This window comes from Camellia sinensis, chromosome 13 (genome assembly GCF_055761805.1).
Source record: "Camellia sinensis isolate YWXY chromosome 13, ASM5576180v1, whole genome shotgun sequence".
NCBI classification, from domain to species: domain Eukaryota; kingdom Viridiplantae; phylum Streptophyta; class Magnoliopsida; order Ericales; family Theaceae; genus Camellia; species Camellia sinensis.
The window spans coordinates 20,167,761-20,184,325 of record NC_138973.1 but is presented as its reverse complement, the minus strand read 5'-3'; the positions used below and the strand labels follow the sequence as shown (position 1 = coordinate 20,184,325).

Here is a 16,565-nt window from a genome sequence, read left to right as displayed (position 1 = left end):
CTGAAGAACTGTGTTCGAATATGAAAATTTTGAAAAATCTGGAAAGCATATATTTATATCGAAGAACAGTGATTGAATCTAAAAAATAAAGCTAGAGAGAAAAAGAGATAGATATAGAGAGAGAGATATTGTGATCTAAGGCCACTTCAGATTTGTGATCTCCACAGTTTTAGATCTTTGAGCTTTTGAGTTCGAATCAAATGATCTGCCTAGCTCGATCTATGCTTTGATCTACGGTGGCGACGTTGGAATTGCCATTGTTGTGGTAAATAGGCTGTGGTGCATTGTCGTCGATGGCGACAAATGAGGAGTGACTGCGGTGGATGAGGAGTCATCGACGGGGAGGTTGAAGTCGTAACATCGTCATCGAAGGGTCGCGATGTTGCCTTAATCGATTTGTAAAGAGAAGAGGAGGAGAGAGAGAGAGGGCGGCGACAGTGGTGGTGGTGGTAGAGAAGGGGATGACATCGGCGCCTTTGCGAGAGGCACAGGAGAGGGGGAGAGAGAGAGAGAGAGAGAGTGTATGTGTGAGATTGTTTGGTTTTGGAATGATTTATATGATATATATAAATAAGGACATTTTGGTCATTTTGCTTGAGTTTGTCCTTTTGGACAAACAATTTCAGCGCCTAAACTGTTCACCAAATAAAATTAGAATTTGGATTTATGGACCGAGTGCTCTTAAAATTATATATTTGCTCAAAGCTTGGTAACAATTTTTGTACTTATTTTGAAATATTTGAAGAATTTCACATCCTTTTAGAATGTTTAAAAAATCTCATATTTCACGTTATTCCAAATAAAAAGATTCCCATATAAAAATTCATCCGAAATTTGATTCTTATATATTGTGTATCTTATCTTTCTAGCAAAAAAAAAAAAAAAAACATAATAGAAATAAAGGTATAACCGTAAATTTAATTTTTAAATAATATATTAAATCTACTTTTCCAAAATTGATGAAACTAATTGGTATATAAGAAAACTCTTGGGACTAATCGGATCACTAATTTTTCTTTATTTATTTGTAATTTTGACTTAAATTAATGAATTGAAGCATTATCAAGAAAATAGTGATTAAATAATGGTGGTTGATGGTAGAAGATTAAAAAAATAGCAGCACAAAAAATACTACACTATTTAACCAAAATTCAACCAAAAAAATACATTGCCACTAGAGCTGCTCTAATAGGATCAATAATTTTTTACAGGCATTTCATTATGTTTCTTGTTAACCACTGCCCGTAGGGCGTTGGTTAAATTGTAAATAATAACAAAAAATAATTTAAAATTTCAATTCACATTTTTCATATTTTATATATTTCAATACATTTTATATATATTTTTTAAGGAAAATGAGTGAGAGCACTAATTAGTGCTATGGCAGTGGGTCCCACCAGGAATGATTTGATGTTTTGGTCTTGGTGTTGTATTTTTTTTCTTTTTTTATTGAGTCCCATGTCATTAGTGGTCGTTTTAGAGCTCCAAAATTAGTGGTCTCTATCATTGTTGATTTTTTAAATACATTTTTTACACACATAATAAGATTATCCAACAGTCTGCGCGGCTTTTAGCATTTCCCTTTCATCAAAGCCAACGATTTTCCCACTTTCTAAGGCTTCTTCACAAGCATTGAAGTACAGTTTCTGAATTGAAGTGCAGACATGAACATATTTCTTGGTTCAACCTGCAATGACTTCAACATATTTCTTCTAGCAATGATGGTTCCAAAAGCTGCCTTCCAATCTAACAGACATGAACAGTATAAACTTTGGTTTTAAGACTGGATCAAATAACAAATGGATAAAAAATTAAAAATTAAAAAAAGATGAAAAAGATAGAATCTAAGATGAGCCATTCCATACCTAAATAGTCCACTCTGATGACAAACATATTCAATTCTGTTGAATCCATTCCAAATCAATCCTTATGTTGGGAATATGCGATATTTTCGGCCAATCTTCACCTTCATCTTGACAGCGTGCCTTCAAAACAGGACATCTCGTTACCCAGAAAAGTTGAAGTGCAGCTGGCATCTCTCTTTCAGGCAACTTAGAGAGTTGTGGGCAATTACATATTTCCAAAATTTCGAGGGCACTGAGGTTCTGGATCTCATCGGGAAGCGATGTGAAAGATGGACACGATACAATACGCAATGATTTGAGCGTGTTCGGCAAATTCTCATCCTTCAATGACGTAACCTTGGGACAACAGCAAATTTCCAAATATTCAAGTGAACTGAGCTTGCCCAAACTTTGATCCTGAGTCAAAAAGGCGAGTTCATCACAGTCGATAAACTTAAGTTCTCTGAGTGATGTTAGGTTTTGCAGTGGCCCATCGGGAAGATTTCTTAGCTGGGTAAATGTAGAAACAGTTAAAGAGGAAATAAATGTGAAGCAGCAAGTCAATGAATTCAGTATCACCTCAGCACATTGGCCAAATATCAAGTTTTGGATAGAATGGAGCATTGGAAAAGATTTCAATCCCCTGCAGTTGACTATTTCTAAAGTTGTAAGCGTACATGGGAGGTTTGGAAGCTCGATCATCATTGGACAATCCCAAATGGTAAGTTCACGAAGGCAAGGGATTTCACCTGCCTCGGCTCCAGCCCAGTAGGCCAGATTAGGGATGTCCTTCATTTCCAGAATTTCTAGCGATGGGAATCCAACTCCACCTTCCCCATAAAACTCGCGCCCTATATGTTTCAGACCATGAATTCCATGGATTTTGACATCTTTCAGGAATGGAAGCTGCCACAATTTGGGGAGGGTTTGACACTTTTGACAATTAATGATGCAAATAGAAACTAAATTAGATAGTGAACCATTCTCTATCCAACTTGGGAACTTTTTACCTCCAAAATTTTCAATCCTCAGAACATTGATTTTCTTGTTAGGATGAAGACACTCGATTACCGCCTCCTCCTTTACCCCATTCCTCAAATCCAAGATATTCTCTTCACTCCACCGTAATGTCAACTCCTGCAGGCGATGCTTGCTCTTCAAATCAGCCTCCTTGGCCTTTTCCGCACACATTACATTCTCCAGTTTCGAAATACAAAGTGATCCTTGGAGATTTGCCATACCCTTTAACTCCTCAACTCCACATCCAGTCCTCTTGGTTACAACGAAATTGGACAGTGTTTGGAGCTTTGTTAGTTTCCCCAACCCTGGAGGGGTGGAAATTAGTCGAGAGAGGGAATTCGAATGAGATTCTCTTTCCACAAAGGGAAGAATATACTGCAAACTCATGCTGAAAGTAGTGTCAATATCACGAAGGTTGATAAGGTTCTTGATGCATTTTGGCAAGTCGAGAAGTCTTCTATCAGCAAAGGGAAGGATCTTCAGCAGAGCTGTACTGAAGGAAATGTTTAGATGGCGTAGGTTCTCTAGATTGCTCATCTTCTCTGGAAGTGCATGAAGCTCGAGGCATTTCATCAGTTTCAGTGTTTGTAGGTTGCATAGGTCACTTGTAGATTCAGGCAGCCTCCTTATGTGGCTCCATGAGAGATCCAGATACCGCAAATGCTTTAGCTCTCCAATAGTATTTGGCAACTCAGTAATGCTAGTATGGCTGAGATCCAACTCGCGTAAGCATTTCAACTGAAGGAATAAGTCCAGAGGAATTTGCTTAATATGGTATCTGTATCTACCCAACAGCAGCAAAGTTCTCAGAGTTTTGCATCCATTGAAGATTTCAAAATCTACCGGCTCTGGATGATCACATTGCAAGGAGACATGACGAGCTTTCCTGGGGATGAGTCCTATCTTACCACTGCTTGTAGCATAATATTCACCTCCATTGACAAATCGAGACAAATCGTGAATAAGACCGTGCATTTTGTACTTGGGTTGACCATCCAACGGATCACTGTGCGAGAAATAAAAGTGTTAATGTAAATGTAAATCACCTACTACACTCCACCAAACCTACCTCCACCACTCACTCCTATCACCTACTACACTCCACCAAACCTACCTCCACCACTCACTCCTCACCTACTCCAGAATCATCTCCTATATAATAGGAATTCTTGTACAAAATAGATACACAACAATCAATAATACTACAATTTATCATGGTATCAGAGCAGGTTTAGAACCTAATATTTTCGCTTCACCGGCGGACGGCAACCTCACCCTAGCCGTCCGCCGGATCTCAACCTATTCCGTTTATTTTCTACGCATACCTTCCCGCCATTGCCCTACCTCATCTTCGACGACATCGACAAATACTCCGTACCTGGATTTGGCCTTGAAATGGTCCTGTAATTCAGACCTCGCCATGCGAATCTCATCGAGAAGACCCGGAATCAAGAACTCCTCGGAATCGGACTGTACCTTCGTTGTGAGTAGCGGACGAGCCCAAGCCACAAGATTTTCTTGACCTGGTGGCTGTGACAAGTCCACGGGCTTTCTTCCCGTTAGGAGCTCAAGGAGGACTACACCGTCAGCGAGGTCGACAGTCCATGGGAAGAACATGGGAAGAACATGTCGGAGACTATGCAGTCAGGCGGATTGTCCCTAATGAATTCTTCGATCTGATTTTGGAGCAAAACGATGGCGTAACCGAGTTTGGCCATGAGTTTGGTCGCAGTCCCTCCATCGTCGCCGATGTCGTCTTCGATCTCCCTCCTCCGCCGTTGTCACTCTGACACGCCGGTCGCCTCTCTCACCTCCTCCACCACCCGCAGAGCTCTCACACATACAGCTTTCTCTTCCTTGGCTATCCGGCCGCACCACCCACCAAAGCTTCGGGCAGCTGAAACCTCTCCCTCGTTCTGGTTATCTATCTCTCTACATATGGCATATATCTGGCTCCTGAATGGGAAGGGACACATACTCACCAGAAACGAGAAAAGAAAACAAAGTTTTCTAATTATTATACACACTGTTTTGAGGGAAACATACTCTCTCTCTCTCTCTCAACCGACACACACTCTCTCTCTCGGCCACCCCATTCACTTTTCTAATTATTATATACCTTTTTTCCATTCTCCAATATCATCACACCCAGACATTAACTTTTGTCCCCTCTCTTTTCCTTTCTTTATTTTTTTTTTCTTTTACAACCCATGTGACCCACGATTCTTTTCATTCCACTCTTGTTCCTCACTTTTTTTTTATTATATCTATATATATATATATATTAATATATCAAAAAAAAAAAAAAAAAAAAAAAAAAAAAAAAAAACACCACATCATCTCTCCGATTTCCAACTCCATTATTTTTATTTATTTTCTCCCCACCACTTTCCTTATTTCCCCCATCTTTCATTTTTTGATTTCAAATATATTTTTATTATTTTTTTTTCTTTATTTTTCTTTCACATTATTTTTAATCTTTTTTTTTCAATTCCATTCATACCATATAGCTTTGCACACCAAACTATCTTTTATTCATCTCAGGGATCCTCCCCGATCACCATTTTACACAAAACACAAAACAAAAAAAAAAAAAAAATAAACAAAAAAAAATAAAAATAAACAAAAAAAAAAAAATAAAAACAAAAATAATAACCAACACAACAACGGCTTTGTTTTCTTTTCTGCAGACGGCCACACACCGACATCCCTTCTCTACTCTGCTGCAGGTCTCTTCTTCTTGCCTCCGTCCTGGACGGCCCTTGCCGGTGTTGCCTCCGTGTTTCCCACTCCACTGGGCATGACCACTACTCCCTGCTCCTCCACTACAGCATATGGCGGCCCTCCAAATCGGAACATCACGGTGGCCTTCCGCTTCAGCTCCTTGTTTTCTGCCCTTAGCACGCTTATCTCTGCTCGCGCATCCTTATACATGCGTTGGAGCAGAGCCAGCTGGGAGTTTAATTGTTGCACCTCATTTGTCCTACTCTGCAGCCGGTGCGACAAGTTTGTGACCGCCGTCATGGACTCCACACATGCCTTCAAAGTGTACTGATTAGCCTCCACATCCGTTTGCACTGCCATTTTTTGCTCCACCGACTGCATCGGAAAGTTCAACGGAGCAAACCCCGTGGTGTTTGGTTGAGGTTCACGGGACACCGCACCCGCTATATCTCTTGTTGACTCGTTGAGGTCGGGAAAGAGAGTCAGCAGACTACGGGACGACGAAGCCATTTTCTCTCGCAACAGAGTGTTACAGACTCTCTCTCTCAGCACAACAGTGTTACAGCCTCTCTCTCTCAGCACAACGCAGAATTCTTCAGAGGTTTCTCTCAGTTTCTTGTCTCAGCCTCTGCCTCGGCCTCAGCTCCGTCTTGGTTAAATAGCCGAGGCAGCCACGCGCATCGCGCGCCTCTTCTCGCCGACAAACTGGCACGCCTTTTCACGGCACGCCTTTTGATGCATTCGGGCACGCCTTTTGATGGCACGCCTTTTGAGGGTGCGGGCACACCTTTTGAGGGCACGACTTTTGAGGGCTCGATATATATCTACATGTATATTTTTTGGGCAGCCTATCTACACACTCATACAGTGTCTTCTACACCGGTCAGCTTTATCAATCCCTTTGTTTCAACCTCAAATAGGTTTCTCTCTTCACACCTATTTGAGTTTGAGGGGGGGTTATACACAGTATCATGTTCAAGTCACCTCATGGCGCACTCCCTAAGTCGCCCCCTTGGTACACCACCACAACCTTCTACATCGGTCCGACATGACCCCATAAACTGTCCCGACATTGATTCCGGTCAGCTATTACATCGGTCCGACATGACCCCGTAAACTGTCCTGCTCCAACGGTCCGACATGACCCCATAAACTGTCTTCTACAACGGTCTGACACGACCACACAGTGTCTGCTACATCGGTCCGACATGACCCCGTAAACTGTCTTCTACAACGGTCCGACATGACCCCGTAAACTGTCCTGCTACATCGGTCCGACATGACCCCGTAAACTGTCTGCTACAACGGTCCGACATGACCCCGTAAACTGTCCTGCTACATCGGTCCGACATGACCCCATAAACTGTCTTCTACATCGGTCTGACACGACCACACAGTGTCTGCTTCAACGGTCCGACATGACCCCGTAAACTGTCTGCTACAACGGTCTGACACGACCATACCGTGTCTCCTATCCTGTTTTATTTTATTTATCAGTTTATTTTTCTGTTTTGTTACTCTCTCCAAACTCAAGTTGGCTAGTACCTATCCTCCTTGAGTTTGAGGGGGGCTGTTAATGTAAATGTAAATCACCTACTACACTCCACCAAACCTACCTCCACCACTCACTCCTATCACCTACTACACTCCACCAAACCTACCTCCACCACTCACTCCTCACCTACTCCAGAATCATCTCCTATATAATAGGAATTCTTGTACAAAATAGATACACAACAATCAATAATACTACAATTTATCAAAAAGAATGACCTTAACTGAAGCTCATGGAAATGATCCCTGCCAACCTCTTCCATTTGTTTCAGTCCTCTAGTCTGAAGAAACCCCTCTCCCATCCATAACTGAATTAAACTCTCTTTCTCGTATATGTGATCCCTATGAAAAAGCGAGCAATAGACAAAGCACTGCTTCAAATGACTCGGCAAATGATTATAACTCAATTTCAAAGTAGGCAAAATGCTATCCTTGTCTTTTGGTAAGTCCGACAATTCACTTTTCAAGACAATATCCCATTCGTTTTCATCAGTGACGGAGTTCAGATGACTACCAAGTGCCTTAACAGCTAAAGGCAACCCTTGATACTTGTGAACAATTTTCTTCCCTATTTTCACTAAATTCTGAGGCGCATCTGAGACCGTGCACTGGAATGCACATTTTTGGAAAAGTGACCAGCAATCCTTATTTGATAAATCCTTCAAATGATATGCTGGGGTCGTGCCCATCATCGATGAAACTATTTTACTTCTGGTGGTTACAATAATTTTACTTCCATTTGCCCCAATACTAAAAGGAACCTGCAGAACTTCCCAATCATTGCGGTTCTCATTCCAAACATCATCCAACACAAGAAAGTATTTTTTGTCCTTAATCACCTCTTGGAGGCGCCGCTGCATTGGATCCATGTCTAGGAGATCACATCTAGCCCCAGTTGCGGACTCTATGATTGCTTTCGTAATAACTCTTGGATTGAAATCTTGGGGCGCACACACCCACATTCTTAGTTCAAAATGCTTCTCAACTCTCCAATCATTGTAAACGAGTTGGGCAAGTGTTGTTTTCCCTAATCCTCCAATTCCAACAATGGGAATAATTGACAATTTACAACCTCTAGAATCATCCAACATCAGCAGCGAAACGATTTCCTCTTTGTCATCACTTCTTCCAAACACAGAGAACTCATCAATCAAAGAACTTGTCTGCAACCTCTCTTTATTATTATAGTTCCCAGATACAATTCCTTCCTTCAGATGGAGATCCTCTCTCTCTTGTGCTATGTCTTCCAACTTCCCAATTACCTCATCTATCCTCAGTGCAAGATCAATTTGAAGGAAGACTTGTTTTGGATTGATGGAAGAGAAGAATCCAGGTACCTTGTAGTGCAAAAAATAGCATGATTAAATTAAATTGACTAAAATGGAAAGAAAGTGGTGTCATAATTTACATGATTACAACATTTACAACATAATACTAACGAATTAAACAAAAAAAAACAAAAAAATTTAGCCAAAATTCCTCCATTAGACCTTTGTTTAGTGAAAAGGACAGTCTAATTTATTTTGTTTCATAAACCCTTTAAGAAAGAAGTGCATAATTGAGTAAAGGTGAAGTAAAATATATATATATATATATATATATTTTTCTTAAACAATATTACCAGAATAACATGTTACTGTGAACCAAAGTAACATGTTACTGTCTACATTAATTTTGACAGTAATACTTTTTTTTTTAAAAAGAATTTCATAATCAACATGGATCTTTTTTGATAGATCTTGATGAAATAATTCTAAAAATATTAATTTTATTAAAAATCGGCATTTACATGAAAAGTTATATTGTTTTAAAGTTTAATATTTTGGTAATAGTAGTATGTATTCAACTTTTTTAGGAAAACTTTTTGTACTTGTTCTTAATATATTAAAGTTTTATTATGAGAGAGTTTTGATCCAACATATTTGTTTGGGATGCGCTATATAAGTGCACTTTTTGACTTTTTGGCTAAAAAAGTAGATAAAAAAAGATGTATGTTTAGGATAACTTTTTGACTTGTTACGAAAATATGCGTAATAAAATATTGTAATAAAATCAAAATGACCATTCTATCCTTTTTGGCTTTTGGGTAGTTGAATTCAAAGGGCAAAATTATTATTTTGCCCTCTAGGCTTCCCTACAAAAGTCAAAAAATCTATACTATTTGGGGAAGCTCGTGGGGCTAGAGATGAATTCAACTACCAAAAAGTCAAAAAGTCAACAAGGGTAGAATAGCCATTTTGATTTTAGGGCAAATTACAAACACCTCTCTCGAGGTTTGGTGAAAATACAGATTCTCCCCTAAGGTTTGAGAAATTACATCCCGTCCCCTGAGGTTGATATTTCCATAACAAATTGTCCCTGAGGTTTTTATTTTCATACAGATTCCCTTATAATTTCTCCTAATTTGTTATGAAAATTTGACCCTCACGGGGCAATTTGTAATTTCTCAAACCTCAGGGGGAATCTGTATTTTTATCAAACCTCGAGGGAGTGTTTGTAATTTGCCCTTGATCTTACTACAATATTTTGTTACACATCATTACGTAAAAAGTCAAAAAGTTTTTTCAAACATACATTTTTTTCTCTACTTTTTTAGCCAAAAAGTGTACTTATATAGCACATCCCAAACAACTCCTAATGAAAAGGAGACAAAAAAGTATAAAATGTGAAGGAAATATAATTATGAGCTCATTTGGAAAGCTGGTTAAAAACAACCCATTTTGGGTCACATCACTTTTTACATTTTATACTCACTAAAAGACAAAAAAGTTAAAAAAGCCAAAGATCAGCTTTTAACTAATTTCCAAAAGCACCCATAAACATTTCATATACATTTTCTCTTTTCCTTTGGCAACATTTTGTTTTAGTCAAAAAGTTATTATAAATTATCACATCACTCTTTTTACTTTTCTATACATCTTTTCGTAAAAAGTTAAAAAATTACTAAAATAACATATTTCAAACCAGTCTTAATTATGATCCTAACAAAGTCTTACATTTTACTTTACTAGGAAAAATCTCCAAACTATACCATACTGACCGTTGCAATTCAAATAAATAAAATTAAAACAAAATGGCAATTAATATTCCCGATATCTAAATTTTTATTTTGAATAGAAATCAACTGCTTGAGTAATTTTACACCAACTAGCATGTCGTAACCCACGTTGGTTGGTATGAGAAGAAGATTTTCAAATTCAAAAAGAGTTAAATTACACTTGACACCTAGATTTTTGTTTAATACAAATCTCTTTTCACATTTGAAAAATTAATACAAATTCTCTCTCATTACAAATTGCCTCATACATTATTGATATTATGTCCTAAAATTTATTAAATGATCATCTTGTCATTTTTTTTACTATTTCTTCTTTCTATCATTATCATTACATTTTATAATTTTTCATCATTAAATTCTATTTAAATATATTCTTATTGAGTGATGATATACAAATATAAATTTTATATACTGTAAAATTTTCAAACACAATGATATAGTTTAATGGTGACATTTCACTTTAAAACAAAATACCCACAAACATGATTTATATTTACAACAATATTACTATCACAACATTTTTATGATATTTTTTTATATAAATTTTTATATATGAATATAATTTTTTATTTTTATTTCCACCATTATCGTTAGATTAAATCAATTTAATCTAGATATATTTTAAAAATATAAAATTTGTACAATTTAAAAAAAAAAAAACCATTGAATGCAACAAAATAAAATAATGTATTGAATTTTTTTATTTTTTTATATTTGATGAATTTAAAAAAAAAAAACACAAAATATTATACTTCTTAACTATATCTATCTAGATTAGATATATCTAAAATATTTTTAAAAAAAAATCGGTTAAAAAAAAGAGTAATGATTCATCCCCCTTTTTTCCCCACCCCCTTTGACCCCCTCTCTCTCTCATTGGTCACCTTTTCTTTTTCTTTTTCTTTTTTTTCCTGCTCCACCAATCACCCCCTGACACGTGGCAAAGGGGGTGAGGGGGTGACCCCCAAAAGGGGGTCCCAAGCATTATTCTAAAAAAAACATGAAAAAAAAAACTCAATTTTTTTTGTGTAAGTTAAACTAAGAAAAATGATTATTATTTTTCTTAAAATGGCATGAACAAAACATATATATTATTTTATTATTTTATATGTATAAAAATTAACAGATAAATATATCATTTTAATCTAATAACAAATAAGTATAATTTTTTAAATATGAAGTGATCTGCATTAAACAGAACCTTACGTAATTTCCCTTGAACAAAATATATTTTGGAAACATAGTTTGGATCTAGACACCTGGAATTTGGAGAGGAGGACTTGAGTGGACATCTCGTCAAGGATGTTATCGGCGTCGTAAGCGACGTCTTTGAGATCGGTTAACCAAATCGCGACTGCCTGCTCTGTTGATTGCCTCTGCTCGGCATCGCAAATCACAGCTCGAGCTCTGGTCAGCAATCTGGAGAGCTTCTTGAGGTGTCTCTCCATGTTGTAGAGGAGTCCGAATTCCTCCACCAACGGAGATGCCAACTGTTGGAACACCACCTGCATGAACGCCGACAGAACTGCGTCCCCCATTGAGAGAGAGAAGGGAGTTGACTGAGAGGCAAACAAGCTTCCAAGTCAATAGATTAAACAAAAATGGTTAATGACTTTCAACCGTTTAATGAGTATCTTCACTGTTTTTGTTTTGGGCAAATTCCCTACGCCTCCCTTGACATTTATTTGAATATTTTCTTTGATTTTAGAAATTATATTTCGCCCAAAGTTTATATTTATATAAAAATTTAATTTTTATTGTGAACTAAATGTTAAGAATGATTGGCTAACTGTACCAAAATATAAATTGATAGATAATATTGTCCCTGTTGAAATCACTTTGATAAACTAACAAAATTTACAAAAGAATTACGTTAGTTGAAAAAAAAAAATTAAAAGTTTTTTTGATTTATTGTTTAGAAAAAAAATTCAAAATTTTTAAAAAAATAAAAATAATTTAATAAAAATAAATATAAAAAAATATATTTAATTTGTAAAAATTATTTCTAACCACTCAAAAGATAGAATTATACAAAAATAATTTTTATTTTTTATTTTTTATTTCTTAACCAAATTAATTTTAATTTTTTTTAAAAAAATTAAAAATAAATTTCTAAAAATCAAATCAAACATATTCTAAAAAATTTTAGACAAGTCATTTCTTTTGTTTTTAACTTATTTAATTATTTATTAATTTTATGATATTTTCACCATCTAATACTACAACATATACTCACTCCGTCCCAACATATTAGTCCCTTATTTTATTTTTCATTGTCCCAAAATATTAGTCCATCTTAAAAAATCAAGTACAAAAATAATATAAATTTCCTTTTTTACACTTCTTTTAAATTAATAAACAATATAAAAAGTACAATTATGACATTGATATTCCCAAAAAATGTACTATCAAAAAGGTAATTTTGGAAAATCAACTTTTTTTCAAATGCAGTAATTGCACTATCAAAAAAAGTTGAATTCCCTAAAAGAGACCATTATTTTGGGACAGAGGGAGTAAGAGTTTTGGAGACTAATTTTGTTGATCTCTAAAAGTGAAAATTTTGTTGCAAAAGACATTTAGAGACTAATTTCTATCGTCGTGAGGATAATAGCTAAAAGGTTGTCTTGAAAAGTCCAAAATAAAGCTTTTAGCGATAAAATTTTGAAAATGTCAATAATAAATAGTCTTTTAGGGACAAAATAATTTGGTTTCAAAATGATTTTTTTTTTTAGACAAAAAATTTGATACCAAAAAGATAATAATTAATCACTAATATTCAATTTTGTTGCTAAAAATAAAATGACACTTTTTGCAACAAATATATTTGGTTCCCTAAAAATAATTTTGTCCATAAATTTTGGCATCTAAAACCTTAATTTGTTGTAGTGCAATGTTTTTCCATTTTAATTTTACATTTCATAACTTATTTAAAAATGATAATTTAGCTAAACCTCAAGGGGAATCTGTAATTTAGCTAAATCTCATGAAGAAATCTATAATTTAGCTAAACCTCAAGGGAGTGTAGGTAATTTGCCCTTATTTGTCAAAAGGGCATTTCAGTCAATTTATGATATCCGTTAACAACGTTAATTGCGATGGGACGAGATGTAATTTTTAAAACCTCAGGAGTCTGTAATTTCGTTAAATCTCAAGGGAGATGTAGGTAATTTGCCTTTTTATTTTTAGTTGAGTTGTCATCTATTTTTAGTATTTTTTTATATTTTAATTATTATTATTATTTTTTTTAACTTTTTAATATACCTAATCAATATGTATTTAAAGTACTCGGTCCATAAATTTAATTTTAAATTTTCTTTGTTTAAAAGTTCAGATTTTAAAATATTTTGTTTTTAAGGATATATTTTCACAAAATGACCAAATTACCCCTATATATATATAGTTTCCAAACCCTAACCAAATCAAACCGTGTTCTCTCTCTCTCTCTTCTCCCACCGCTCCTCTCTCTCTCTCTCTCAAATTACTTCATCTCACTCCGTCAATCTTCGGTGACTCTCATCGCTTCATTGAAGCGAACACAACCTTTCATAGTGACTTCGGCAAAGATCAAGCAAAGAGGTCTGTATCTAATTAGAAGGCTTACTTGAAGGTCTATCTTAGATCACGAAGGTCAAAGACAAATCTCGCACATTGTGTTGTCGCTGAGCCGGTGAGTAACGCTTGGCGGAGCGACCACCGCTGGAATATTAGGTACACCTTCGATTTCAACGACTGCATCAATGATATGAGTGACACTTGGCGGAGCCACCACCGCTGGAATGTTAGGTACACCTTCGATTTCAACGACTACATCAACGATACACAAGGAAGAGGAAGATACACTTAAAATCCTTTTGATTTTTGTTTGAATATGATCTTCACACAGTATTGTCGAATCAGATCTGTAGTTGAAAATCAATTCAATTTTGCTTATTGTTTTATATAAATTTTGCTTATCATTTCATATAAATTTAAGCATTTCAGGTTTAGAGAGAATCACTAGTGGCTGACACAATTGAGAGAGAGAATCGACATAGGCCGACACAGTTGGGCAGTTACCAATCAATTGAAACCTGAAAGACATTTTTGTTTAACATGCATTAATTAGTATATAAATACTAGTTATGATATTATTATTGATCTCACTTATTATATAAATTAGCTGTGATTGACGCCTCGAAATTGAGGCTCAAAATTGCCTCAAATGTAATTTTTTTTTTTTTTTCTGGGCTAATACATTACAAAAATAAATAAATAAAAATAATAATAATAATAACAAGCAAAGCATCAACCCAAAAAAAAAAAAAAAAAAAAAAAAAAGAGGGAAATTCGAGCCAAATTTGAGCCAAAAATTTGAGGCCTCAATCTTTTTCCTATATAAATTACAAATATAAAAAATATCTTAAATTATGTCACATCAATAATTGATAACTAATGATGCATTAATTAGTTTATTAATTAATACATGTAGAAATTATTCTAGTAAAAAAGGTCATTAGAGTAAAGGACCTAAATTATAGTATTTTTTTTATTTTTCACTATTTCATCCTCTTTGACTTTGTTTGAAATAAAATAATTCAAGATTACAGAAGCAATCTGGTATATACATATACATTAAGGACATGAAATCAATATTTTTTATGATGGAACTTTCGAACAGATAGTCAACAAAAGTCAACAAATAAAAAAAAAAGTCAACAGATAAATTATGAGGTAAAATTGAAAATAAAATATTTTTTAAAACAAGAAAAATGACTTCTCACTAAATTATTTCACAAATAATAGATCTCTCACTAATAAAAAAAAGGGCAAATTACATATACCCCCTCGAGGTATGGTTAAATTACAGATACCCCCCTGAGGTTTCGGAAATTACATCCCGCCCCCTGAGGTTTGTATTTTCATAACAATTTGCCCCCTGAGGTTTATATTTCATAACAAATTACCCCCTAATTTCTTATGCAAATATAGCATTCAGGGGGGAATTCGTAATTTCTCAAACCTCAGGGGGTATCTGTAATTTAGCCAAACCTCGAGGGGTGTATATGTAATTTGCCCTAAAAAAAAATCTACTAGACCTCATGTCTTACAACCTCCTTATAGATTAGATTTATCACTAAGTTACTAGCATCTAAAACGTACAATAAATTGAATTAAAATATTTAAAAAAAATTACTAAAAACAAATAATAATTAAATCAAAAATCTGTGTACATTTTTGTTCAAATTTTCGTTTGTTTTTAGTGAATTTTTTTTAGTAGTTTAGTTAAAACTTTTTACTTTATAGATTCTTCTAATCTTGATTTATCTAAAAAACATAAATAGAAAAAAGATTAAAATAAAAATAAAAAAAATTAAATAAAGACAAACGAAAATCTATCCAAAAATAATTTATAAAAACCCTTACTATCATTCTGTCGTTTGCTCCAAGTACTTGTCTGTTTTCACGGCGATGGTGAGAAAAATATATTCCTCCAATTCATCCAAGCAATGTGGTAACTTATGATTGGTCACTTGATTGTAAACTTCAATAACTCTCTTTGTCTACCCTCTCCGGTTTTCAAAGAGATAGACTGTTGTAGATAAGCTTTGGCTGAGCTGCTCTGTCATGTAGTGTCGGCTGAAATGATTTGGCTGATCACTTTCGCCTAATAATGCAGGTTGCTCCACGTACCCTAGATAAGGTTGGAGTCGATCAGGAGACAATTGCATTTGATAGTGGGGTCCACTATGCTTCCATCCTGTTGATGAGATTGTGATATTCTTCATCAGTCTTTGATGGAGGGGAATCCGGATCTTGGCTGTATTGCTCATTCCGGAAATGTTCTACATCATCCGCGGTCATGGCTAGTTCCAACGGAAGATCCAAATTATTTCTTTTTTTGAGATTTATTAACATGTCAAGAGCCTCATTAATTTGTGTAGGAGATCTTTGATATGTTATGGGAAAATGGGTTACAAATAATATTCGACCATTTGTAACCATGAATGGTAATTTTGCTGAGCCATGAATGTTGAACGTTGCTTATGAAACAGATATTAGACTGTCTATCCAATATTCTGTCAAAGAAAGTTTTTGGATATTTTCCAATCGCTCTCTCCGGTGATCTTCATCTAAATAATCATCTTCAAATTTAAAATCTTTAGTTTCTTTAAGATACCAAATCTGGTATGGTTGGAAAAAATGTTCTCGTTCTCGCCAACCAACAGTGCTGGAGATCCAGAAAGTAAAATATTTGCTCCATCGAAAGCCTTTTACTATCCATGAGAGCATTGTGGACCCCAGAAAGCAATGCTTTGATGATCATTAGATAATCTATCCATTGGATTGGATCTAAAATTTGGAAAATAACTTGTAGTTATTCCCCA

The 16,565-nt window shown here is 35.2% G+C and overlaps 2 protein-coding genes and 1 long non-coding RNA gene across 3 annotated transcripts; 1 reads left to right on the top strand and 2 right to left on the bottom strand.

Moving 5' to 3' along the window:
• Positions 1 to 1,610: 1,610 nt before the first annotated feature.
• Positions 1,611 to 3,882, bottom strand: LOC145806042 (putative disease resistance protein At3g14460). Its single transcript, XM_082901681.1, has 2 exons — positions 1,866 to 3,882; positions 1,611 to 1,746 (listed from the first exon to the last, which is right to left on the bottom strand). The coding sequence occupies exon 1, from the start codon at positions 3,837 to 3,839 to the stop codon at positions 1,896 to 1,898; it is 1,944 nt and encodes a 647-aa protein (XP_082757807.1). The 5' UTR covers positions 3,840 to 3,882; the 3' UTR covers positions 1,611 to 1,746; positions 1,866 to 1,895.
• Positions 3,883 to 4,645: 763 nt separating this feature from the next.
• LOC114321792 (putative disease resistance protein RGA3) lies at positions 4,646 to 11,963 on the bottom strand. Its single transcript, XM_082900329.1, has 3 exons — positions 11,460 to 11,963; positions 7,362 to 8,479; positions 4,646 to 4,820 (listed from the first exon to the last, which is right to left on the bottom strand). Exons 1-3 carry the CDS (start codon positions 11,736 to 11,738, stop codon positions 4,646 to 4,648), a joined length of 1,572 nt encoding a protein of 523 aa, XP_082756455.1. The 5' UTR covers positions 11,739 to 11,963.
• Positions 11,964 to 13,598: 1,635 nt separating this feature from the next.
• Positions 13,599 to 16,287, top strand: LOC145806043 (uncharacterized). Its single transcript, XR_014348472.1, has 2 exons — positions 13,599 to 13,983; positions 15,857 to 16,287. It is a non-coding gene; the product is annotated as an uncharacterized LOC145806043 (long non-coding RNA).
• The last annotated feature ends 278 nt before the right edge of the window (positions 16,288 to 16,565 follow it).

Bases quoted from the DNA above. Each gene is read 5' to 3' on its own strand.
- LOC145806042 (XM_082901681.1), bottom strand. From the start codon at position 3,839: ATGCACGGTCTTATTCACGATTTGTCTCGATTTGTCAATGGAGGTGAA.
- LOC114321792 (XM_082900329.1), bottom strand. From the start codon at position 11,738: ATGGGGGACGCAGTTCTGTCGGCGTTCATGCAGGTGGTGTTCCAACAG. The intron at 8,480-11,459 runs GTGTCTAGATCC...TTGCACTACAAG, and splicing joins TCCTCCTCTCCAAATTCCAG to GTACCTGGATTCTTCTCTTC. The intron at 4,821-7,361 runs GTCATTCTTTTT...CTTCCCATTCAG, and splicing joins TTCCATGAGCTTCAGTTAAG to GAGCCAGATATATGCCATAT.